This window comes from Thunnus maccoyii, chromosome 15 (assembly GCF_910596095.1).
Source record: "Thunnus maccoyii chromosome 15, fThuMac1.1, whole genome shotgun sequence".
In the NCBI taxonomy this organism is placed as follows: Eukaryota; Metazoa; Chordata; class Actinopteri; order Scombriformes; family Scombridae; genus Thunnus; species Thunnus maccoyii.
The window spans coordinates 18,551,188-18,578,735 of record NC_056547.1 but is presented as its reverse complement, the minus strand read 5'-3'; the positions used below and the strand labels follow the sequence as shown (position 1 = coordinate 18,578,735).

At 41.3% G+C, this 27,548-nt stretch overlaps 1 protein-coding gene across 1 annotated transcript; it reads left to right on the top strand.

Annotated features, from left to right (window-relative positions):
- The first annotated feature begins 471 nt into the window (after positions 1-471).
- elp2 (elongator acetyltransferase complex subunit 2) lies at positions 472-25,728 on the top strand. Its single transcript, XM_042436418.1, has 22 exons — positions 472-651; positions 799-877; positions 1,637-1,707; positions 1,814-1,958; positions 3,274-3,351; positions 3,711-3,775; positions 3,910-3,976; positions 6,598-6,744; positions 7,078-7,173; positions 8,740-8,840; positions 14,316-14,447; positions 15,067-15,216; positions 16,234-16,425; positions 16,565-16,634; positions 16,801-16,896; positions 18,450-18,507; positions 19,490-19,562; positions 20,053-20,245; positions 23,609-23,730; positions 23,907-24,049; positions 24,494-24,607; positions 25,027-25,728. The coding sequence occupies exons 1-22, from the start codon at positions 520-522 to the stop codon at positions 25,211-25,213; spliced, it is 2,511 nt and encodes an 836-aa protein (XP_042292352.1). The 5' UTR covers positions 472-519; the 3' UTR covers positions 25,214-25,728.
- The last annotated feature ends 1,820 nt before the right edge of the window (positions 25,729-27,548 follow it).

Sequence of the window (27,548 nt, the reverse complement as noted above, 5' to 3'; positions counted from 1 at the left end):
TTAACATGGTAATTATTATTAACAAGTCCAGTCAACCTGCCTTGGATAACCATGACCTGAATGACTGAGAATCTTCACAGACATGATAATTATACTTTTTTGTGGAAAAACCAAATCAGATATACAATATTGTTCCAAGCATAGTATTTTTATATGTCTTTAAACGTGACCGGAGGGGATCTCTAATTAAGCTTCATACCACTTTAAAGTTTGAGTGGTCTCTCTGTGATTTTGTGAATGTCTTCCTCCATCTAGCGGCCATCCCTCAATAATGCACTTAAATGAGTAAACATGCAATATTACCCGCTTTTAGCCGACATTTAAACCCATTTGAAACACACCAAAAATAACAAAGATAATTACGTAGGCTAATTTTGTGAGTGACAAACATTTCTAAAACAATATAACCATTACAGTTGATGGTCGGACTGTAAAGCTGCTGGATGCGGAACATTTGTTAGCCTGTGCGGTTTTAAATACGGCCACTTTCACTGTAACGCCACAACTTCAGCTTTCAAGATGGCGCCGCCTGTAATTGAGACATGCCATGTTGCTTGCTGTGCAAACAGGACACCAAATGTTGTTTCTTGGAGTCGTGGATGGACAATTGCGTTTGGGACATGCAACTCGGTGGCTCTGTACGACCCACAGGTAGTCTAATCTGTCGAGCTCTTTCTGTAAAGTTAGCTGTGGCTGTTAGTTGTCATAGCTAATGTTGACTAAGCATCTTATAATTGTAAATAAACGGTTATTTTGGTAGTTAAACTTACTAAATTTAACGTTTTGGTTTTATTATAGGAGAGAAGAGTTGTCACGGTGCTGAATGGACACACAGGCAGAGTAAATGCAGTCCAGTGGGTTCACAGAGAGGACTGTGGTAAGTGGGCTCACCTGTCAAACATCTGTCTATGTTTATGTTGCTCAGATGTAAATGTGAGTTAGAGGGTTTAAACGGATCTAACTGGTCTTCATATAAAGAACTGAGAGGTATTAACTGTTATTATCAGCTATATTATCACTTTCTCCCTTCACTTTGTTCTATTTCATCAAGACATAACTACACAAGACGTGGAAGAATAACTAGAGCTATTCAGAGCTTTTAATAACAACTATGGTTTAATTAAGATTCTTTTTCTGTACATACAGTAACATGTGGAATGAAATCCCATGTCACATCAGAAATTCTCCCTCCTTTTTACCATTTAAACATTTGCACAGACATTTCCTTCTTCTATACCCTATGAATTCTGTGTAACTTGTCTATATAAATTTAAAAATTTGTTTGCTAAATACTGTATTCTTTTATTGAAATAACACTCTTAAATATAGGTATGTTCTTAGCCCACATATATGAATGATGTTTTTGTCTATCTTGTCAACTTTTATTCTGTGTTTGAGTCAGGCCCACAGCTGGTAATGTTTTACATTACACACACAAAATAAATAGAAATGAAAATGAATACAGCACAAACAAATATAGTCAGTCTTACAAACAGCATATAGTGATGTATGATGAACAAAAGTAATACGTTATGCTTTAAACACTGTTTGTTCTAAGCTTGCAATGTCAGTCATTATCTACATACTATATGTGGAGTTCATGTCTGTTCTACCTTCGGGGTAACTCATGTCACAGCTCCAGAGAGTCACCTTGTGTCAGGAGGCTCAGACAATCGCCTCATTGTGTGGGAGGCTCAAAATGGGAAGGTAAGCCATTAGACACATCCAGTAATGCTTCTTACACAGGATTCCCTGGTGTTCTTTGTAGATATATGTGGATATATATTTGTAAAATGTGTTCTGCATTTTCCAGTTCATCCAGTCGGTGGAGTGTAAGGGCCATACCGGTCCAATTTGTGCTGTGGATGCCATCTACGTCAACTATCCAAAGATCCTGGTGGCCTCCTCAGCATCAGACTCCACAATCAGACTGTGGCTCTGCAGTGATGCCAAAGACGGTATGAAAAAAAACAAACAAGCAGAAAAACTGACAGATACATTAGTGTCAGTCGTTGGAATTGTTGTGTGGGAATTGGTTGTCATATTGATCGTTTTGGAATAACAGTTTCTTTTGGATTCGATTGTTGTCAATTTTTGTAAATGTCCCGTCTTAACATGAATCAGTCAAAGTGATGTTCCCTTATTAGCCTGTTTTTATTTGTCATTTTAGAGGCCTGTACAGGTAAAACTAAAGTTTTTCTCAAGAAGGAGAAGCAAAGATTAGAGAAAAGTCAAAAAGATTGATAAACTGTAATTTTGTGTAGCAGGATTTTAGTTTACTTTTTTCTACCCCAGTAAACCTCTCACAACCCATTAATATAATCTCATGACTCTGTATGTGTGCACTGACCCTTAAGACCCTCCAGCCACAGGTGGCAGGCTGTCGGATATTTACAGCATTATAAAAAATAAAAAAGAATCCTTCATTTCTTGAAAAGTCTGATTTGATATAATTGACAAAACTAGTTAATTTTCCACCAGGTGTCTTGCATTTTTTTTGGATGTGGAACACTTAATGTATCCAAGAAAGTAACAGACTCATATATTTTCTTGATAAATAAATAATCAATTTACAATCTCCTACATTAGACAATCTGCCCCCTTGTGGTTTATAGAGTGCATTGCAGTTTTTACAGACGACAGGATAATTAGCCTCCGCTCTCCAGCACTGCAGACCTGTTTGTCACATCACATCTGGCAATATGTCTATATTTTTAGAAAGGCAACTCAATCTGTCAATGATTTTGGGGCAGAAATGGCTGTTCATCCTGTGTAATCTCCCCAGGAAATGTTTTTATTTCCTAAATTATATCATTTGAAAAATCACAGCAGCTGTGTAAATTGCAGAATTGCTTTTTTTCCCCACATAGTTGAATATCAGTCAGTATCTGTCATCCGCAACGGCTTTTCTCTTCTCAAGCTGTCACCAATAACAGCTTCCCTTTGTTGAAAGTTCTATCCACCTGTCAGCGCAGATGAACACTGATACTGCTTGACAGATATGGAGATTAAGTGTGTGCGTATGTGGACGGGGCATAACCTTGGGGTGTATTCCCAAATAAAAATACCAGCTGGTTGGTGCCTGTATGCAGGTTGTGGCAGCTTGAAAGAAAGAAATAAAAACAACACACAGGAACAGTCAAACGTATTTACAGATGCACACAAGGCCCAAAAGCCACATATTTAGCATAATATACTATATTATATATTCAAGTAGTAGTATTACTCATAGTGTATCATAAAGTTTAATTCCATGTGCATGTGTTTCCTTAGCTGAGTGCCTTCATACCCTATCATTCGGCAGCGGTTTCATGATGGATGTCTCTCTGGCGCTGTTACCAGGCAGCAGAGGTAAGCCTAAGCTGTTCCTACATAGACATCCTGTAAGTTAGGCGCCACACACACACACTCACACACACACACATTTTTCCTTTCATGTCATCCATCTCAATTTGCACCACTGCTCTCGTGCCTGTGACCGAATGTCATATTCAAAATGCAGTCGGTGTTTGAAGTGTCTTGTGTCAGTTTGCCTCTCTGTTCTACAAGCCTTTCGTCTGTTTGATGCCGTGCCTCATCCGTCCTCTCCACCTCACTCCCGTGTATAACAACGTCGATGTAAATGTATGCAGTCTGCCATGTGAGTGTGTGTTTGTGTACTCACATGACTGTGTGTGTGTGCAAAGCCTAAAAATCTCTTTTTCTCACAGTTCCCATACTCTCCTGCGGGGGCGATGATTCACGGGTGCATCTGTATGTGCAGTCTGACAAACAGGTAAGCTCAGATCAATACTCACTCAAAGGCAACTCATTCTCGTATTCTGTGCCAACTCTTTAATTTGAATTTCTAAAGTTTGAGGGCAGCATTGGACCTTTTTTTTTTTTTTTTTTTAAATTGCTTCACAACAGCTGAAGAAAGCCATGACACTGCAAGGACATGAGGACTGGGTCCGTGGAGTGGCATGGGCATCTAGAGGTGAGTGCCATTGTTTGAGAGGTACAACCTTGTTTATCCTCACTGGTACTAGCCCATTATGCTTGCATGTTTCTGTTAACTTAAAGTCAGGTACATATTTAGGTAGGGAGGCTTCTGTGATTGGAAATTGTATAACCAGAAGGCCCATGTTAAAATCTTCAGATCAGCAAATAATAATCCACATTGATCAAGTGTTGTTGAGTAAGAAACAGACACTTTAAAGACTATTCAGCACATCACCAGAATCTTCACAAACCCAAGCCAGATTATCACAGGCTACCAGGGCTGACATTAAACTCAAGATCTTTTTGCTGTGCACTGACAAAGTCTCCAAGCTACCAAGTTTTTGCTCACAAATAAATAAGACATGATATTTTCGGATTTGATGATGTGTAAAGTAATGACGGTGGATGGCTACTGAAGAAGGTTTTTTAGATAGTATAGTGGTAAAGCAGTACTAGTGATTTTAAATAAATTCAGTCTTCACTGAAAATTGAGCATTTTTTAGGGCATTTTGCCTTTATGTGTGACAGCTGACAGTTCAGAGAGAGGCAGAAAACGCAGGGAGAGAGAGAGAGTTCCCCGTCCGGATTCGAACATGGCGTTGTGGTTTTGTGCTATGCGCCTTAACCTTTAGGCAACTGTGGCACCCACAAAATAAAGCATCTTAAAAATCTTCTCATCAGACTAGTGTAGTTTTTTTTTCTGCTACAAGCTTGTTTGATTCATACGAATACCATAAAGTTTAAAATGGGTTAAGTTACAAATACAGACTTCAGTTCTAGATGTGTCCTTTAAATAAAATTCAAGTTTTCCAATTTTATACATGCATAGAATAGTAATATTGAAGTTTGGTACAACTGGATGGATATGGGAGGTCAATTCTCATTACCTGCTTGTTTCTGATATGGTGGTCTTTGTCTTCTGAAGGCTGAAAACTTGTGGTTGTGGTTGTCATCTTTAGTTTATCCAGATCAAGCCTGCAGAATTGCATAATGCAGGTACTTAGCTTTGAAAGAGTCCGATAACACGTCATTGGCTGAACCAGAACGCTGAGAGGTGGGAGGAGATGTCCAGGTCAACCAATTTGATGAGAAAGACAGACAAGTGCATATTGACCCCCTTTCTAGCAAAAACAAAGCAAACAAAAAACAAATTTCACTTTTTAGCTCAATAGAACATAAAAATATATAAAAAATCATACTCTGTGTCCAGCCTTTAAACCAGTTATTTTACAGTAAGCCCAGCTCCAGCAACCAGTGTGCTATTCACAGTATCGTGCTAGCAACATGGCAATACATGGATTCAATCCAGGCTCTACTAATTGTGTAACCCTCTTCAAGGGCACTTCATTACTGCACTGTTCTGGCCGTGTAAAAGCTATTTCATCTCCTTAACCAGCCCTCTCCACCAGTGTCTCCTTCCCACTTGCAGTCTATGACCTACTCTATGCTGCCAAGCTATGAGCCAGCAAAGAGACACAGCTAAGTTTGTTTATATGAAATACCCTATAGGAATGACAAACCCGCTCTCCACTGCGGTGGTAGTTAAATAAATCTGTTCTTTTATGACTCAGCAGATGGCAAATTGCAGCACTGGTGGTACAGTTTATCCTAGCTGTTAAATATTGGGGTTCAGAGCACGACGGATGCTATTTTCTGTTTATGTGTTTCTATCTTTATTCTACTTTCAAAATCACAATTTTCTTTCCATCTAACCTCAGTGGTAAATTCAAATCAGCACTAGTGTGAAATCAGCCGGTCATGTCTCATCAACCAGGGATTTGATAGGGACAAAATCTCTCCTTTTTCTCCTCTTTTAAAACTAACCTCTTTCCAGTTTATTATCACACTTTTAAAATGGATTTTTATTCATCTTCAGAATTTAATCATCCAATATACATTGAAAATGACTCGGGAAAAAGCAAAAAATCCCCACAACATTAGGCTATTTAAAATGTCCTGAATAAAGGAGATGTTGTTTTCATTTTCTTACTCATGATTCAAGATAAGTTCAAGTATAAACTTTATTTGTTGCCTTTGGGTAATTCATTCTGCAGCAAGTCAACAACAGCCTTACATAAAAAAAAAAATACATCTTGCAGGCTCAAAAAAATCACGAGTGCTTGTAGCTCTGGCAGAGTTTCAGGCATGCAGCCAAAACAAATCATCATTGTCATTATCATCAATGTCATTATTTCAGGTTTGACAAATAATAATGGCCTTCCTCCTCCCTCTCGCAGCATTTAGGAGGCCTTAGGTGGTAACGACAGAGGAATTTTTATTATGGTTGTTTATCTTGGCACTGGCAAAACTAGGCCAGTAGCCACTGGACTAAACCTGAAGCACAAATTGTGAGAGACGGACGCACTCAGAGGTTGTGGCATGTGCTTTGTTTACCACCTGTCTGTGTATATTTGGCCTGTAATCCTGCTGTTGTACTGAGCACTTCTTGAATGCCTAGATTACTGTTCAAGCAATAGCAATTGTGTAAAACAAGACTGTTAAAGTTGTATCAAGTATACTAAGCACAACGTGTCATATAGATCAGTAATTTAAGAGTTGATAGAATATGTCTTTCAGACGGGAAGGTTTGAGGTTCTCTCTCTCTGACTCATTCAGGTGGGGAGCTGTTATTAGCCAGCTGTTCACAGGACTGTCTCATCAGAGTGTGGAGGCTGTGTGCCAAGTCTGGGACAGACGCCCGCACAGAGGACGATCACACCATCATCAAAATGAAAGAGGACGTTTTTGAAGTGAAGGAGAGAGGTGAGCGGGCCGTGCAGGTTTGGTTATATAAAGGCTGCCAATTAACTAAATGAAGAGACATGATTTTTGATAGTTTTAATGGTACATAGTGGTTACCGACCTCCATAAGAGTGTGTTTATCTTCATCATTTTAACACGTACTTAATTAATTTTTCATAGAACTTTTACAATTATAAGTGGTTAGCCCTATAAAATTAGGGGATAACATAAAAGGTTCAAAAGCAGAAAAATCTATACATGTCCATAATTAATCAGGAACCTTTCTCTGGTTTATAGCATATAGCTGCTACCATGATAACAGTTTTCACTGGCCTCTTTGTCTTGCCGCGACAGATGTGTCCTCGTCGTTTGCTGTGTCTCTTGAGACGGTCCTGGCAGGCCATGAGAACTGGGTCTATGGAGTCCACTGGCAGCCTGCTTTCTACAAAGGTACCTTGAATGAAAACCATGGAAGGGATTGGTTACTAATGAAGCCCATTTTTAGGACAATCTTCCCTCTAAACATTTCAATCACTGATTCGGTTTCTAGCCTGTGGAAGTAAATGGATTGGCTCACATGCAAAGCTAGGAGACATTGTTTCTCTCTCTTTGTTTTGCAGTGCTATTGCTTACAAATGTCAGCAAACGGTGACAATCTCTAAGAAAAAAGAAAATGCAGGTGGGAGAAGTTATCGGCTTAATTAGTCCTCAAGGGAAGGGCTGAGAGATGTGCTAAACCTTCTCTTTAAACTCTGGTTGCCTCAAAAGCTCATTACATCAAGATCATTTCGCACCCATCTCAGCTTTTGTGAACACCACACATCATTATGTTCAGATAAGTAGAGCTGCATGATTATGAGGGCAATAGCAGTCAAAATTGTTTTGGTCATTACTGATATCGTGATTTTTTGTTTTGGTTATTTTTATTATTATCATCTTAAGAAAAATATTTCTATTAGCATTAATTGTAGATTAAAATATTTTTGACACAATGGCATACATTCAAATAAAAATGAATCCATTCATAAATCCCTATAGAGAAATGCAATTTCACTACTCTGCAGTTAGTCTTTGTTAGGAAAATGATCTTGTCTGTGCAGCTACCATCTTATTACAGGAATCCTAGACCAGGGATTCTAAATACAGTGTGTCGGTATCTTGCTCAACCAAGTGTAATTCATAGTGGGAGACACATTTTTGATTAGGTGTTACTATGGAGCAAGTCATGTCAGGTCAGGTCAGTTTTATTTATATCTCAGGTTATCTCAGGGCACTTTTCATATAAAGCAGGTCTAGACTGTACTATTTACAATATTATTGACAGAGATCCAACATTCCCCCCATCAACAAACACTTGGCGACAGCGGCAAGGAAAAACTCTCTTTTTATACGGGAAGAAACCTCGAGCAGAACCGGGCTCCGGGTGGGCGGCCATCTGCCTCGACCGGTTGGGTTGAGAGAGAGAATAATATAATAATAATTGTAGCAGTGGGTGTTGAGCAGGATCATGGGGGCAGTAGGTGGTTTGCAATTACAGATCCAGATTCTACAGCTCCGGAGGCAGAAATACCTGCAGAAAGCAGCGGGAGAGGAGAGAGATGAGAAAGCATAAAACTACAGGAGAGAGAAGATGCTGAGTTAGTAACATGCATTAATGGAACAGGAATGTATACAAATGGAGAGGAGGAGAGAGTAGCTCAGCACTAAAAGTAAAAAAATACAAAGCCCAACACAGTAATTCTGGGGGTCAGGAGGGTCCCTTTTTTTGTTGTTGAGGCTTTTTTTATTGTGAAATATTGATCAGTTTTACCCATTCAAGCCTCAAACTATTCAAATGAAACAAACGCATATAATTTCCCATAACTCATGTGATGAAGGGTGTAACTAGATATTGCTTTGGGCCACAAGTCAAAAAGGTTTTGGAACCACTGGCCTATTAACTGACGGATCCCTGTTATCAACAGTGCATGCTGCTCCTGTATTAATTCTCCAGAGTCTCTTTGTCTCCCCCTGCAGGCAGCGAGCTGCAACAGCCTCTCAGTCTGCTCTCTGCTTCCATGGACAAAACCATGATCCTCTGGGCTCCTGAGGAGGGATCTGGAGTCTGGGTGGAGCAGGTGAGTGTGCCCTTGAATACAAAGCGGATGCACGCAGCAACAGACCCTACACACACACACATACGGTATCAATCACTCTCTGAGGGGAACACGGGGCTTGCACACACAGACCCGCACACTGATTTCCCCTCACTCCATTTCTGCCCAGCTTCCCTTTCAGTAGCTTTTGACATGATCTGGAGAGCTTGAGCCCTCCCCCCAGTATCCTCTCTCCTGCTGTCAGTGCCCCTGCGTCAGTTTTCACTCTCCCTGACATTGAGGTGTCAGGAATAGAAGTGATAGACAGTGATGAAGAGGCGCTGAGCCCGGCGCACCACTGTGAGTTTAGACAAGCCGAGGATGTCCTCCCCCATCTTCCCTTCTATCATTCACTCACACCGAACCCCCTCTTTTACGGCCCATTCCCCAACACATCCGACAGGGGATGGAGAGGCCGGTGGAAGATATGTCATTGCCTCTGCGCCGCCTTTCTCTTTATTATGTTTTTTTTTCCTCCCATGATCTGCCTATCCTTTCACTCCCGCCTTCCATCATTTTCTGTCCTCCTCCACCTCTTTTTCATCACCATTTGCCTCCTTTTCTCTCCCCTCCTGTCTCGTCTCCCTCTCTCATATTATCTCTCTCCTCCTTTCCTTTCCTCTCCCCCTCCACCTCATCTCTCTGAGCTCCCAACAGCTGCTGTTGTGCCAGAAAGGGGGCTAAATTTAACACAAGTGTGGATGGCGAAGAAAAAGCTGTTCTCTGCCCATCTGCCCCACAGCTTTTTCTCTTTTTTTTTTTTTTTTTTTTTTTTTTTTTTTGTACGACTGAAAAATTCTCAGGTGATTGAGCAGTTCAGGAGTTACCTTAGATTACCTTTCCACATCCCTGACAGAAACACAGAAACACTTACTCACTGGCAGACTTGAAAAAAATCTCACACACAAATTCCCGATATAGACATGCTAACATATGAAGACACTCCGAAATGCGTGCCATCATGCACATACACACACATCCCATAGCACATAAAAGGCTCACCTTGCCATGGCAGGCACCTTGAGTGTGATCACACTCTGAGGTGATGAGAGAGATTCCACAGTCGATCAGTTACATTTTTACACCTTTGATCTCATCATTCACATCCACAGTAACTAGAAACAAAGGCAGCAGAAAGGAGTAACTTTGAAAGGCACAACTCCTCTCTCTGTCTTGACAAAGGGACAACGGGATTAGGGCCTGAAGCCAGCACTGATGTCACATATTCTTCTCAGTACGATTGGACAAAGGTGGTCCAGTGGATAAGAAAAGCAGCAGTGAGTGTTTGAAATCAAGTTCTCAGCTCAGACTTTTCTCTTGATGTATGGGGGGGAAAAAAAACTTACCTGGAATAACCTTTTTTGTTTAATGTGAAAGTGCATAGTGTATGAGTCTACTCTCCATTTATCTCCTCCTCTATTTCTGTTCCTTCTGACCTGTTTTTTAGGGTGTTTTTTTTTCAAACGAGAGAGCCAAACCCTTTGAACTGACAGGTTCTCTGTCTACAAAGGAAGCTTAACCACCGCTCTGTCACACGCACATACACACACAAAAAATATACATGTGCAACAGTGACATGGCAGTGAATTAAACTGGATTTACATTTTGTCCAGTCTTTACAAGTGAGACAGAATTAAAGGCCTTTAGTTCTTTTTTGAATGTTTTCCGTAACCTGAAAAGGCCTCACACACACATACACACACACACACACACACACACACACACACACACACACACACACACACACACACACACAAAGGCTTTTCTATGGGTTGTTGAAGTTTTTGGCAGAGCAGATTCCGCAGCGGTAAATGACCAGCCATGTGTGTCTTAATTAGCCGATTTTTACAAAGAAGTGCTTCACTTCTTCACGCTGATTAGAGTAACTGGTGAGATTTAATGGAGAGTGGGGTTAGCAGTGGGGTGGCCGCGGCCCACTGCTGCGTAAAGCACATCTTACTAACGAGACACACTGGTAATTAACATCTCAGACTGACCACAGCGGGCCACCACAACGCCTGGAGGGATTGTCAGTTTGTGTGTATGTGTGTGTGTGTGTGTGTGTGTGTTTGAGAGATATTTTCAGATCTCGGCTTTTGTACTCTCATCAAGTTACACTTGGCCTCATGGCACATCCAGAAAAGCCACTGAAAACAAAATTAGTTAAAAGTTCTGGATAATATATGTAGGTGCTCTAATCAATATTTCTATATTAACAATTGGTGAGATTACTGTGTATAAAGTAAATGGTGTTGCTCATAGTAACAAACACACAGAGAATTATCACCAGCCTGCAACTTTACTGTTTTGGCTCACTCTCACCACTCTCGGCAGCCTTGTTTCCAGCTGCAGCAGACAGCTGTTTGCAGTGGAAATCACAGACAAAGTTAGCAGCTAGTTGGTGAACATAGTGGAGCATTTAGCAGCTAAAGAGCCAGATAGTTTCCTCAGGAGTTGGTGGAGACCAGCAGAGGTAAATGAAGAGTGAATATTGTACTTGCATTCACCAAAACATGACTCTCAATGAGTTTTAAAGTTGCTCCATGTGTGCTTAACATGTAACTAGGAAACTTTTTGAGTGTCTCTGGATTTTTGGAATAATGGTCGGACAAAACAATGAATTTCAAGAAGTCACCTTGGGCACTAATTGGAGATTAAACAAATGACTAATTGATAATGAATCCCTAGTTTCAGCCCTTATTTCCATTTCTGCTGCACAACATTAAGATAAATTGAAGGAAAGACTCAGCCTCTAACTGTGTCAGTCAGTATTTCAGCCAGAAAAAGTTGATTTGAAAACCTGTGCTCCACGCTGTATGGGTTTTCCCAGCTCGGCTAAGCCCATTTGGTGCTCGTCACCCTCTTTCTCTCCCTCCAAGAATGATATATGCCTTCCCCTCTTTGCTGTCCTTGTTCTATTCCCTCCCCCCCCTCATACCCCCGCTGGCCACCGATAAGGCATGTCGTGCATCCATATTGTTCCCCCTCTCGTAAACAAGACAGGTGACGGCTTTTTGCCTCTGTGAGTTTTTGCATGATTTACGGCGAGCTCTTGTGCGCGGAATTTTAAAATCAATCTGCTTAATGTTGCATCTCGTTCTCTCTCAATCTCACCATGTATGTTTCTACCTGACTGTCTGTCTCTCTGTCTCTCTGGATAGCTGGAGGACCGTGCCATTCAGAGCGAAGGCATGCCTTTATCGCTGTCATTAGTTCCGCTATGTTTCAGCCCGCAGACAGGCATTATTTTGAAGGTCACCGATGACCCACGCAGGCTCTCTAAGAAGGCCGGATGATTGAGGACACCACTTTACTTTCACGTACAGTAGACAAACGTAGCGAAGATATGTGTGTGTCACTGCTAATGCGCGTTTGTGGCGTGTGGCCTTTCAACCTGTTTGTTTAACGTATAATTGATGCGAGCACATTCTTGTGTGTTTTTTTTTTTTTCCTGCAGTCTGCCTCAGGTCATTGCTGCAGCTAAACATCCTCTCACTTTACCCACCTGCTTTCAGAAAAGATAACAGGCTAAGCTGTGCATCTTTATCGATTTTAATCATTTGAGTCGGAATTTAGCACTTCTCATATTTCCTCACAACCAACATCCATACGATTTAAGACACAAGCTAATTAAAGATGGAAGATAAATAATACACCCCTATCTGGATAGAGACCACGGTGCTGCTGAGGGAGCAGTGAAGCCCTCTCTAGGGTTGGCTCTGCCGCTATCAATTTGAATAGATCTTCCCTCTGGGCCCAGTTTACCTCCAAGGCCCCAAGGCCCGAAAAAGCTTTTAATTGTTTGCATTCCTATTGGCAGCGAGAAGACGGCCTGATCCACAAATACTCCCAAAGTCCTTGAGTGATTGGTTTTTTTTAGTTAAGTATTGAAACATGGAGAGTGAGTAGATGATGATGATGATTTCTGATACAGTTTTAAGTGGAAAGACTGACGAGTGGCTCTTTTCACGGAGTGGAGTGAAGAATATTCACAACCCACAGTTAGAAAAGCTTTCTGTAGCCTAAACAAGAATTGCTGTTTATAAATGTTTTAAATATTTTTGATTAATTTCCGACATTGTTTCAAGTTATTTCTGTCTAGTCCCGTAATCCTGCGTTGAATCCGACTGGTTATGCAAGCAGCGGAATTAGATATTAATATTATCTTGTTTCTTCTATTTTAGTATGTAATTTCTGTTCTCTATGGATATTAATGTAAATGAAAGGGTGAATGTTTGTAATTCAGTTTTACATTTTTAGAACTAAATGAGAAGCTCTTTTGTTCATATTATGGTTTTGTTTAATCCTCTGTTTTTCCCTCCTACACTTGTTTGCTTTAAATGTATTTGTTTATTTCTTCTTTTTTCATTCTCTGTTCTGCAAAAAATACTCTGGGGAAGTCGCTAATGTGACTTAAAATGACCTCAAACAGTTTTAAACAAGTAAATTTTCATTTGTCAGAGTAACGGCAACTTAAATCTAAATGTGCTTGCTGCCTCATTTAATGATTTGAATCCACAAAATTTAATACAGAACTTTCTTGACTATCAAAGGTGCCCAAGATTGGACCGTTATGAGTCTTTTAAGAGATGATTTTTGTTTTGAGGCATTGTTCTGACCTGAGAGGCAGAGATTATGGTGTTTTTTGTTTTTTTTTTTAAAAATGGACTAGAGTTTCAGTGGAGGCTTATCCTTCAGACAGACCCCATGTAAGGTTTCCACTGTCTATATGATCTTCCCTATGAACATGACGCAGAGGTCACAGGCTCTCACCCAAATCCAATTTATGTAAATCCTTCTGTGTTCTCAAGCTTTGCCATTTTTCATGATTATTTTTTTAATACGATACGGCACACTGCAATTGCTTTCATTTTGTATTAGACAAATGTATTTTGTTCGGGAAAAAACAACACAGTTTATTCAACTCTAATAAGTCCCATTTTGCATAATTTCTCATCTGACTTGTCAGCTTAATTTGCTGTTTTTTCTGCTTCTATCCATGATTGTGGGAGCTGTTAGTTAATAAGTCTTGGAGGGAGACTGAGAACAGATTTGACAGCCCTAACTTTCCCCCCCCTCTCTTCTTCTTTGCTATAAATCTGAGCCTGTAGCCCAAGAGTTAAGCAAAACCCAGGTGTTTGACATGAAAAATAGACTATATACTGTATGTCTGAATCTCATGTAGAATGAGAGCAGGTGCTAAATGCATTGCTCTCAGAAATACTATCTTTTTTTTTTTTTTTAAATAACCTACTTTAGTCAGATGCCATTTCTCCATATGTGGCAGTTGTTCATGTTGTTACGTATTACTTTCATCTTTCTCTGCAGCAAGTAAGCGACTCCGACCTAGAAACCAAATGTTCTTCACCCACCTGATGTCAGATACGAGTGTGTTGAACAGGCAGATGATCAGTAATGATCACCCTCGTTTTTTTTTTTGTTTTTTTTTCACACCAGGTGCGTGTAGGGGAGGTTGGTGGCAACACTCTGGGTTTCTATGGCTGCCAGATGAGTCCGGATGGCTCCATGATCATTGCTCATGCTTTTCATGGAGCATTACATCTCTGGTGCCAGGACCAAGACAAAGAGGTGAGAGTCCTGCACGTAGTTATACCTTAACTCTCAAATCAATATAATGCCAGCATTTATGTAGTTTATTCAATTATAATACATATGTGGATATTGTGTCATTCATTTGCACAATAAACGACTTTTTCCTGAAGGCGTTGCTATGACAAGTGTGTTTGAATTAAGATTCGATGGGGTGTTGCTACACGGTTACACTGTGTGAGAGACAGTGAATAGTTTAATTAGTCACACCAAGTCTCCTGTCTGCCACTCAATTTGACTGGCTTAGCATGTGTCTTTGTTGGGTATCCCTGAGAAAGAGCAGTGGTCTGAAGTCAAAAAGTAAGTTCAGAGATAACTGCATTTCAATTACGCCTGCTTGGAAGGTGAACTCAAAGTCCAGCACAAACCTGAAGGTACTGATAACTAATTCAGATGCTTCAAAAGACATCAACTTCTCAGACAGCAACACCTAAATTATAATCAACAACTCTGATGTAGTTTTCAAACCATGAGGTTTAGCCTTAGTCGGCAGGGATGGTGGTCGTAAAAGGTGTTTGTGTGTGTTTGGTGGGCTGGTAAAGACTGAAAATCTATGGTTGAAAGGCGTGAACTGACCATTACAATGCTGTCTTCCCAGGGAGAGTGGAGGCCTGGGGTTGTGATATCGGGTCACTTCGATGCAGTCCAGGACCTGAGCTGGGATCCTGAGGGGGATTTCATCCTCAGTGTGGGCTCAGACCAGACCACCAGACTCTTTACTCCATGGAGGAAACAAGATGGCAAAAAGGTAAAACAGACACAAAATCACCTGTAACATGTTAACGTGCATGCACAAAAATGTGGAAAACTCTTTCTAGCTCAAAATTAGTGATAGTTTTTTAACATGTTTAATGTGCATAGTTAAAATGAGACAAGATAACCAGACGGAAATTTCTTTTTTGGTTAATAGTCAATTAAATACCTGAAAATCAAGGTAATTCATCACATTGAAGCAAATATTTTATAAATCCAGTCCTGCTCACTGACTGTATAAGGAATACACCGGAGTAAAGATGAAGCACTATCATTCCACATGATATGTTTGCCGCACTATTTCTTACTGTTACTTGCGTCTCTCCTTTTAACACCATGCAGTTGTATTAACCTTTGTGGGACACAGTCAGTACCAAATATATATTCTAATTGATGCAGTTTGCTAAAATATGTTTAGACTCTGTTCAGTGATTGAGTTTTAGTAGGCATTAGAGGTAGAGAGTTTTGTAGAAGGGAGGGAATAAAGACATGAGTTACTGGGATTGATTGATTATCCCCCGCAGTCCTGCAGGAAACTTTTTGGATTAATCATGGAGTAAAGGGCTACAAACCCCACTTTTAACTTCACCTCAACTTTAATTCAGATAAAAATGTCAAAACTGGGGTAAAACCTGCCAGTTTGGCATTCACTTTAGACAGAAACATAATCAAGACCTCATTGCATTATTTAACATAGCAGTTTGGAGTATTGCCACCTCATGCCTCTGCCAAAGGAAATCTGGTCATTGTAGCAGAGCTCTCCATCTTCCCTCATGAGAGCACTTTGCATCTTAAGCTAGAAAAATGTTTCATTTGAACAGGAGAATCAATGTTGCATTTGGCTTGGTTACAAATGCCCGGATTTAGGGCCAAGACACCAAGTTCCACAAAATGAGAGATCTATGGAGACACTGACATTTCCTCTGCCAACTACATGAAGCTGGTTGGTATCCTTCATGACCAGATCCGCATTTTTTTTTACATTATCTTCTCATGTCTTTCACCTCTGCAGGCAACCTGGCATGAAATCTCACGGCCACAGATCCATGGATATGACATGCAGTGTCTAGCGATGGTCGGGAGGTTTCAGTTTGTGTCTGGCGCTGACGAGAAGGTCCTGCGGGTGTTTCAAGCACCTCGTAATTTTGTGGAGAACTTTGCTAACATTTCCGGGGTGTCGAGAGAAAAGCTGTTAACATCCAGTGTGAGTGTCCAATTAAATTACAAAAAATACTCAGTAGAGCCAGATGTTGCCCAAGTGTAAAAAGTGCTGATTGGACAGTCTGGCCTCCTGCACAGTTATTGATGACTGTGTGTGTGTGTGTGTATCTGCTCATTGCCAGGACTGTGCCAACCTTCCAGAAGGAGCCAGCACACCTGCTTTGGGTTTGTCCAACAAGGCTGTATTTCAAGGTAAAATACTCGATGGGGGCCAAGTTTTTTCTGATAATAATTTCCATGAACTCCATATAGTAGTTTGAGACACCTTATTAAATCGAGGGTTTATTCAGTATTTTCATTACTTGTATGTGATGTAATGTTCACATATATTTACATAAATGTCTTTTTAAAATTACAGGTGACCTTGTCACAAAAACCAAAGAGGATGGGGAGCAATTCAACAGAGTCTCTGACCAATACCAGGAGTCTTACTTCCACCCGCTCAGCTTGACTGGTACTGTGAACCTACACTTTTTCCAGCATAACATGGTCTTCCTGAAAACATGGTAGTCATCTGAGTAAACCTTCATTCAATTAAACCTCCCCAATAAAAAAACTTTAGAGTGAAAACGCATCCCTGTTTCCCCTCTACAGTCTGAAAGCCTGATTCATATTCCTCATTGCAATTCTCTCAGCAGCCTCACTACACATTTAAGAGCTTCCTGTCTGCCTGTCGCTTGATGTTCTTATGAGAGACAATGATATGCAGCCAGACGGACAGTTAGTTATTACACTCTGCTCTCCCTGTGCTATACGCCCGGACTCCACAGAACCTGAGGTCTCCTGGAGGCTGATGGTATTACAGCAGGAGACAAATGAGAGGAAAGGGGTGGTAGGTAGTATGGAGGAAAGAAAAGGTGACAGGAAGCAGTGATGTGAGCTGGAAAAAAAAATCTTAAATTTGAGATAAGATGAATTAGTTTGGGAAGGGAAATGGCTTTGAGTTAAGAAGTAGAGAGGACACAGAGGAAAAAGAGCATGGAAGATACAAAGGAAAATAAGGAAAGTAATTGTCGGAAATGGGCAGATGGGAAATGGATGAGAGTCAAATGAAGAGAATGTAGCGCTGCGTTTTAAAACCCCTGGGCTAGAGGGTGTCAAGGGCTGTCATCAGCATGATTGAAGCCACTCCTTAATCTGCAATGCTAATTAGGCGGCAGGCTTATGTGATTGCAAAGTTTAAGTATCGATGACCCCGGGCTATGTAGGGAGCAACCAAGTGCGGAGACCGCTGTTAACAATGCATTTTCACTTCTTTGATTGGCTTCCACAGGGCAGGGAGATGAATGAATAATTAGGCAAAATGAGATTCCGATGACCAATAAGAAATACACAAGGAGTGTAGCTTTCAATTACATGCGGCGCAGGCTTGTGCAGAGCCTGCGGTGTGAGGGAGAGGATTGGCACCCAGCTTGATGTGATATCCCCCCCCCCCCCCCCCCCAACCCCCCCCCAAAGCCAGCAGCCGTTAAGAATCGGAGATAGAGCTGCAGTTGTTTCAAAATTGCTTTTTGGGGGGAAAAACGGCGAGTTGCAGGGCTAAAGATTTCATGCAAGCTAAATGCTAAAAGAAGCTGTATGTGAATGTGAGAGAACAGTGTCTCCAGGCGATCAATGGTGTTCTCAGTCTTGCATATACTGTAGCTTTTAGTTCATTCTTTCTCTGTCTTTGTGGTACTTATACTGTCTTTCTTTTTCCCGCTTTAACTTTTACAGTTGTCACATACGCACATGCACACATTCAGCACTGTATCTGTGACTCTTTGGGTTAACAGTACTGGGATTCAAAAGAGGGAAATTATAATAGCCACTTGGGTGTAATCCTCATTTAGTAAATTGGAAACTGGTTGTATTTGAATTTTAAAACAGCTCAGTTTTCAGAGCCTTGCAAATGACAGTTATGTAAGGACTTTGAAATCTGTGGTTAACTCTGTGTGTGTGTGTGTGTGTGTGTGTGTGTGTGTGTGTGTGTGTGTGTGTGTTTTATGCACGTGTGTGTATGTGCAGAGCCCCCACCAGAGGATCATCTTCTCCAGAACACACTCTGGCCTGAGGTCCAGAAACTGTGAGTATTCAAATGTCTCTGTGCTAACAGCGTAACCAAACCCTCCCAGCTCATCTTACCTGCCGGTACAATATCCAGACTCCAGTGTTAACTAAGATGCTCTGAGGCAGCATAAAATCTAAGCCTTGATTACATATTTCCACTTCCTTTCCCTATAAAGGCGTTTTGGTTTCCATATTACTCTTAATGAAGCAACATTTCCAGATGGAATTGTATTTACTTGGTGTTGCCCAATAGGCTCATATGTATCTGAAAATGATGAACTTGGTTGTTGCCCCTCCTTTTATTCATGATCCAGCTTCCTGCCATCCCATGGGCCTCTTCTCCAGGCTGAATATATTGCCTCCATTTGTGGCCAATGTTAAATCCATTTACCAGTCAATCTGCCATAAACATGACGTATGGCGTGGCCGTTTATTTGAGATGTGGGCATTGTGTGTTGAAAAGCATTTTTTTCCACCTTAATTTGGCATCACCCCATTGAATCATTTAGTGCATAATAGAAACATTAAAATGAGTAAGCGGCCAAATTATTTTTGTGGCATAAATAATACTCTTACCGTTGTGCCAAATTGCAGCGGAAAGGTTTCCGGTCATGGAGGAATTTCTCTCCATCGGCTTGACATTTTAAAACAACCAGGTGATAGTCAGCAAGCTAAAACTAATTAGGCTGTGAATGATTAGCCGGAGCATCGTCGTTGTTCATCTCTGTCAGAGGGAGATGGTCCAGTCATCGCAGATCAGTATTTTAATTTCACACTCTGCTTATTTACCTGTCAGCAAGCGACAACGGCTCAAGCCCGGAAGCTTGTAGTGATGACGCTTTGGAATAACAGAATACTTCATTTACTGTCAGACCGGGAGGCGCTTTCTTAGTTGTTGTCCCTTCTGTCCCTCCACATGTTCAATGTGGTGTTGTTGTTTTTTTACAGTCTGTTTATGATTTATCTTTGTATGATTGCTCCCCCTCTGTTTCCTCCAGGTACGGACACGGCTTTGAGATGTTCTGCCTCGCGTCTGACAGCGCCAGGACGGTTGTGGCGTCCGCGTGCAAGGTGAGACCGTGTCACAGTCAGGACTACATGACCCCCCCCTGATTCTCAGCAAAGGGTATAAGATCAGGGAGGAGAGGGCATCATGATATATTTACACTACATGCATTTATTTACAACACAGCACACATGTGGAGATTAAACTGTGCTGTCATTCAGGTATTGATGGTGCCTACCTTGTACTGACCTTGATTGTGAAGACAGACATGCTTCTCCCACCTCCTCACCCTGCATTCCTCCACCCCCCTTCAATCTCCTGTTTTCTTCCAACTGTCCTTCCTCTTTCCCTCGCCCCCTCTTTGCGTTATTCCTCTCTCCCCTAAGACTTTTTATTCCCCGATAAGATCCTCTTCATCACTTATGTATCACTCACCTCCGCATATTCTATTAAACTGTCAAGACTGAAAATGAATTCTTGATCTGCTGTAGAAGATTGTGTGATATGATCTAACCAGATTGACAACGGATCCAAACTGTCTTATTGTCTCTCTAGGCATCTAAAGCTGAACACGCATCAGTGCTGCTGTGGAGTACATCAACGTGGCGCCAGGTTCAGACACTGCCGTGCCACACCCTTACCGTCACCCAGATGGCCTTCTCCCCCGACGCACAACTGCTATTGGCTGTTTCCCGTGATCGCACCTGGTCTTTATGGAGACGCAACCCATCCACCCCTGATAGCCCAGGTGAGCTGGCGGAAGTATTCTATTATTCCTTATTCTTGGTTTGTTTTAAAGTTTAGTCTGGCTCAAATTGAGATTAATGTTCTTCACAGTGCTTTGCAAATAAGTGTAGTTTAATAAAAAATGTGTTTGTGTGAATAGAAGATAAAGAGACAATACTGGAGCCTCACTGGCAGACAACACCAACTCATCTAATTCAAATTAATTAAAATAAGGTAAACCCACTGAGCAGATTTGTTCCAAATCAAATTCCAAGTAAATCTGGCCTGATTGGAAGGACTCCTCCTAATTAATGCTGTGAAGAGCCAAACAAGTGATGCCTTGACTGAAACTAGTCCAAAAAGGAGCTAATAAAAGAGAAGGTTTCCAGTGTATTCATTTAATTTTAGATTTAACCATGTATTCTCTGCATATTTATGTAAATTGACCACAATTTGAATGTCTTTAACTGTTCATAAACATATCTATATTTTTGTTGCAGTTAACACTTTTGGTAATAGATGCAGCAATGCTTTAAAATGAGGTACTGGGGTTTTGACACTAACGGTGCAGAATACAACTGATACTTTCCTGTATATTTCAGTCAACCTCATCTATTGCCAGAAGGGCTTGTCGGTATAGCAAAGTTGCAACGGATAGCGATAGCTCATCAAATTCACGCTTGCGTGCATATCATGTCAGGATCGAGATGAGAAAGAAAACTATCAATGCTGCTAGCAAATTCCTTGTGTTGTGCAAGCCTTGTTTAAAGAAGTACAGACATAAACTTCAGTGTTGTGGGCCTATTTCAGGCCCCTGGGCCCAGATACAGACACAGCAACAACAATACAGCCTGATGTTATTTTGACATATTGCAAATGTGAATCTAAAAGCCCCCTTTGGAGCTCTCTGTATCACTCACTTTGTCTGTTCTGCTTGATCTTTGCCCCCAATGAGACTTAACTCAGTGATAGTGACATTACTGGTCAGAGAGGCAAATTTGTTTCTGGAAGGCCACCACTGTCAGTGCCTGCATGGTCTGAGAAATTAAGTGAATAAGAAATCATCTCTGGACCCAAACCCCTAATACTCATGTTGAACTCCCAGGTAGACTCATTGTAAATGGTTAGTATGTGTGTGTGTAAGTGTGTGTTTAGCTATCACTCCATTAGCGATACACTCATTCGATACACTGGATCTATATTGGCGCCAGTACTGACCTTATCAGATCAGCTCTTGGCCAGACATGACCTATTCACATTAAACACTGTTTCTCAGTCATTATGTAGAGACAATTATAAACTTCTACAATATTTTTTTACAATTATTGTTTTGGCATTTTTGCCTTTATTGGAAAGAGGATGGTGAAGTGGCAGACAGGAAACAAGGGGAGAGAGATGGGTACGACATGCAACACTGGCCACTGGCTGGAAACGAACCAGGGACGTTTCGGTTATGTGGTATCCGCAGTAACCCTTCGGCTACCAGGGTAGTCTTCTACAACAACATTGTTAAAATTTACAAAAGCCTAAAATTTGGTGTATGAACAATACAATACTCCATAAAGCCGAGGGAAGCTGCAGAGTTGGGTGACAATTCACCACATGTTTATCACTACGAGCGACGCCTCATTGCCATTTGATACATTGTTAGATTAAAAAAAATTGATCATAGCCGCTTTAAGGAAAACAAGTGATGTCATGTTACAGCCTCACATTAGATGACAAATACAAGAAAGTTTCCTATCAGTTTCCCACAGAAACAAAAACACAAAAATGAGCACTGATATCAGATCAGCTTTTTGCATTGGCCAAAACCCTGAATCAGTAGAGAAAAAGAAGGATCAGTGCATTCTCCCTCTCCTCTGCACAACCCCTGTTGTAAACAAGAGTATGTTTCAGGGAAATGTGTTTATATGAGAGAATCTCAACACCTTGACACAGACAAATAACCCCGATTCTGCATCCAAGGAGAGCAGAACACGACATTTAAGCCCAGAGGATTACCTCCCACCTGCAACTGGTAACGCATCTCGTGGCTCTTTGGCAGCTCAGGAGGGTCTTAATGGGCACAGACAGAGGCTAACCAGTCCTTCGCTCCCCCTGTATGTCTGTACGGTGGACGGCACAGGAGGCAGAGCGTGTGTGTGTGTGTGTGTGTGTGTGTGTGTGTGTGTGTGTGTGTGTGTGTGTGTGTGTGTGTGTGTGTGTGTGTGTGTGTGTGTGTGTGTGTGTGTGTGTGTGTGTGTGTGTGTGTGTGTGTGTGTGTGTGTGTGTGAGAGGCAGGGAGGGAGTGGGTGGTTTTAGAAGGGAGCGGAGGGAGGGGGGGTCCGTCTGTTCTGGTTGGCTGCTAAATCACTCAAGGTGATTGTGAAGAACACGCAAACACACACACAGTCTCACAGGCCAGACAAGGGAAGGTTAAACGAAGTCAGAGCTGATCAAACAGACTGACTCCCTCCATCCTCATCTCCTCTCTGTCTCTCCTCTTCCTCCTACCTGTTTTGTCATGCCACATTCTCCTTTCTTCCTCTTCCTCTTCCTCTCCCTCATGGGTCAAGCACCCAGACATCTTCATTAAGGAGACACTGTTACCTATCTCTTCCATTTTCTTCTTCTTTTTTTAGCTTTCTCTATAATATGTGCAACCTCTTATATGTGCCTCTCTCAACTGAATACATCAACTCTTTCCTTTACTTTGTCCTCTGGTCTCCATCTCTGTGTGGTCAGACTGGTCAGACCCAATATGCCCCTCAAGGTCCTCAGATAAGAGTGTTAATGGAAAGAGGTACATCACCTGTGTGTCCTGAACGACACACCCTCAAATATGTGTGTATATGGAGGGTGATGTGAATGCACAGACACAACACAGTGGTTAACTCACTTTTGTGGAGATTTTACTGCTGCGCGTACACACAGGCTGAGTTTTGTGTGTGTAAGTGACAGTGAAGACCAGCACTGCTGCGGACACGCGGACAGGCGACTGCCAGCAGCATACAAACAAGCTCTCTGGGGAAAACCAATCTGGGGGCTGAAATGACTTAGGCTGGGGAAATAAACAGCAGCAGGTCATAAACCAAAACTGACTGAAATGGAGGGCTGGAATGAGGTTCTCTGTCTCGTTGGGTTGTTTATATGTTGCTCGAGAGAGCCTTTGCTTCTACAAAGCAGTGAGGCAGAGACCTAGACATGCTGATGTCATGCCACAATAATCATAACACAAAGCTTTCACTACCAGCTCATCTCTTGTGGAAAAGAGTTGTTCTGTGTTGTTGCATAATTGAAATGTGACAAAATATATGCAGTGCCGGGGCTGATAATAGTATTTTGACTTTGACTTTATTCTTTATATAATCTGTGTGCTTGTTTGTTTGTTGTATCCATGCAGAGCCCCAGTTCTCGCTGCACGCACACACGGGGAAGGACACGGCCATACACAGCCGAATCATCTGGTCATGTGACTGGAGCTCTGATAGCAAATACTTTGTGACATCCAGTCGGGACAAGAAGGTAAGTGTTTAAATTTTGGCTTCATTATTTAAAAAAAACAAAAAAACATGCAGGTTGAAGGTTGGTAATCTCTTCAGTATTAAAGATATTCATGTTTCCAGTGCAGTTCTATAGTGAGCATTAGTTTTTTGATTGCTCACACAGATTTGTGCCTGTGTGTGTTTGTGTGTGTCCAGGTGATAGTGTGGGGACCGTGCAGATTAGAGGGCTCCGGAGACCCTGCGACCCTTCATGAGATTAAACCGTGTTCTTCCATCTTGGATGTGGGCGATTCTGCCACTGCTGTAGCTTTCTGCCCCATACTCTGCTCTGATAACAGGTACACACACACACATACATACACACACACTTACATCCATGTTTTTTTTTCTTTTTGTGTTATGGCCAACTGAATGAACAAGTATCACCTTATGGCCAACCAGGACAGTATGAGTCTTACAGTTGTTAAGGATCATCATCTTATCACTCTTCACGCGATTCTGTGTAGATGTTATTTTGTAACCTCAAATCACCATAAATCTGTTTATTTTATTTTATTCTGTAATAAGACATTACATTCAGTCAGAATTAGTTTTAAAGGCAACGTTAGAGAGTTTTAAAGTTAAAGTAGTAGTTCCACCAAGTGAAGATGGACATAACATGAGTCCAACATAAGTTCCAGCATAAGACAACAAATAAAAAACGGACATGACGAGTCAGTAAAGGTCTGCTCACCAGTAATACAAATGTGTGTGTGTATGTGTGTGTCTGACGCCTTCCACAGCTACCTGATCGCAGTGGGTCTGGAATGTGGAAAGATTATGCTGTACAGGTGGAGCCCTGGCCAGGAGACTGCAGGAGGACATGACTGGGGCAGCTGTGCAGAAACAGACACCTCGTATCCTTCCAACGCACACAGTGCACACACAGTTCATCTGATGTAAATGACAGTAACAGCACTGTGGCTTCAGTTTGATGGCCTATGAGAGGCAGAAACTTTCTGTTGTGTGTCATCATGTGTAGACCTTAGGAAGTGAATTAAAGACAGGTGTCTTAGGTGCGTCTTTGGCACTGCACACAGCCACATTTTTGTAAGTTAACATCTTTTCAAATCAAGTTAGTTGAGCTATTCTTTTGGATACTTTCAAAATATGTTTCAACCTCCCTGTTTGTGATTGTGACTTTGTTTATGTTGTGTATTTAGAGGGAGAGATAGGACAGTAGTATAGTAAGTGTAACAGGCATTTTGCTTTATTTCCTCTAATGCTATCCAGAGGGTTATCCTGCTGTTTCCTTTCATCACACGTCCTTTCACAGACAAAGCCACTCTTTGGCGGTCAAGAGGCTCGTCTGGAGGCCCAGAGCGGGCCGAGCAGGTCGAGAGAAGGATGGACAGACTGACAGAGAGAATGAACTCGAAGAGGAGAGCTCCTGGGTCCAGCTTGCCAGTGCCAGCGCCGACCACTCTGTCAAAATCTTCAACATCAACAAACTGGCTCTTTAGCACCACCAACACTGACACTATTATGTCTCTCACACGCAGAGAGACACTTGGACTGAGGGCCACAGGCCTTACTGGGCCACCAAGGCCACAGCTGCTTGCTGGCAAGCCATTCACTCCCTGTGACAGCCAGTTAAGTCATGGGTCAGTCGTAGGACATACCCACAGCCCGCATGCCCCACAGTCTGTCTGCACACAGTTGAACAGATCTGATGGGTGGAAGCAAGATGGTGAAAACACCATGACCTTAGGATGCTATTTTGCTGAGACATTTCTGTGTTTTAGATTCAGTGAAGAAGCGGCTGCTGGATATCTATACAGATCACATACTTAGACAGGTTATCCAATTAAACATTTATACGGTGAACTCTATTATTTTCAGTAACAGTTTAAGAAACTGATCAGGTCATTATGATCATCCTTTCTCTGCAGTTGTTAGGGATGTCATTAATCACACAGCTTTTATGGTGTTTTTGTTTGCCTTGTGACCAATTAATTAAATGTTTTTTGTACCCACAGTCTGATTGTCTTTGGTCTAAATGAAGCTCTAGTGATAGAAAAACTGATTAGTGTGTAGTAGAGCCATACATGTGAGTTTACCTGGTTTTACTACAGATTTTTAATACAATCCAACATTTCTTTTAGGTATTTTTCCTGTCTCCCATGCAGCTGATGGTTTCCATTCCTTCTTTTACAGTATAAAAATAAATTAGCAGACTCTCGAAACTTGCTTGCGTTGTGTAATCCATCACAATGAACATCCTATCTGTATTTATTTTTGTTTCATTAGCACTTGAAGCAGCATTACCACACAATGTAACTTGTAATAAATTACCCACTATATCTTTAGAAAGTTTCAAGAATCTGCTTATTTATTGTCATATTCTTTGGAAATAGTTGGGGGGCATTTTTTATGCCTTTATTATACAGCATCGGTTGAGAGATGACAGGACATAAGGATAGAGAGATATGGAGAAGAACATGCAACAAAGGTCCGTTGCCAGAATCAAACCATGGACATTGCGGTTATGTGGCATGTGTCTTAACCAGTAGGCTACTGGGCGCACCAACCTGGTACTCCTTAAAACAAACCAGTGTCTACTTGTGGCCTATTAGCATATGTGTACCAGCAGTGACCAGTTATATCAAAGAGTGATATTAGTTTTTGTTTTATTTCAGTAATTTTTAGAAGCCTAAAGAGGTAAAATTGTGTAGTATTTTACAATTTTACAAGTGTAAAGATGTTTTTTTTTTCCTGTTTTTCAACCTAGTTAATAATCTCATGAATCTTTAGAGTTTTGTTGCAACCACATGTGGCTTCCAATCTCCATTTTAGAAACCAGAAAAAATGCCAAAAGTAATGTTAAGTATATCTGAATTGTAGTCAAAGTATGAGCCTTAAAACCTGCAATAATCGATTTTTTTTTTGGTCATGTGGGATCAGTGCATTGTACATTGACATCACCTTGTAAAGTTGATATGGTCAAGCTGAGGAGAACGACACAGCAGTCTTTTGCTTTACACATCATTTGATCTGTTAATATAGAAATATTGAGTAGAGCATCTGTAAAATGAAGGTCTTGATACTTAACAGCATATTAGGATAAAGCAAAACAGGACAGTCCAGTTATTGAACGCTGGCACTTTAGATTAAGGATACAGCTGGTTTTTGAGACTAAGGAGGAACCTTAACAGAATTCTCAAGGACAGAGGATGATCCATGCCTTGGATTTACTGTGGGCTCAGCCAAGTGTGCCATCATTATATGTCAGCCATAAATTTATCTGCAGGAGATTGTAACTGCTGGCCATAACTCTCTCTCTAATCACGTATCCTGGTATGTATGGAGGCATCAGTCAACCCAGACCACACACACTCCTCCAGGAAATGGCTGTTTTTCAAACAGTGGAATGAGGGTTTGGGACAATATAGCTATACATCAAGGGATTTTCCACATCATATATAACATAATGTAATTATTGAATCATTATCATTGATGTTTCAATTTAAGCATGAATGATCTTTCTTGCTGGAGATTTTCATCAACACATTTGTGTGAGGAGCTCTCTCAGCTCTTTGCTCTGACTAGCATACTAATATGTAAGGCATACGCTCCTTTCTCACATGTGCCCTCCAATGTGCCCTTGACCACTCATCTTGATGAGGTTGGATTGCCATAATGTTGTACTGAGGAGGGAACAGAAGTCACGTCTGAAAATCCTTGAATGCTGCAGATTAATGGGGAAAATGGTGACCAGTGGCACAGGTAATAATGCACTAATAACCCTCCTTGAGACCTCAGAAACACTGGTCTAGAATGGGTTTTGAATGAGGGAAT

What these genes read in the sequence shown, in the direction of transcription:
- elp2 (XM_042436418.1), top strand. Translation starts at nt 520, where the DNA reads ATGGCGCCGCCTGTAATTGAGACATGCCATGTTGCTTGCTGTGCAAAC. An exon ending in GGTTCACAGAGAGGACTGTG is followed by an intron (nt 878 to 1,636) that starts GTAAGTGGGCTC and finishes CTCATGTCACAG; the next exon opens with CTCCAGAGAGTCACCTTGTG. An exon ending in CAACAAGGCTGTATTTCAAG is followed by an intron (nt 16,635 to 16,800) that starts GTAAAATACTCG and finishes TTAAAATTACAG; the next exon opens with GTGACCTTGTCACAAAAACC.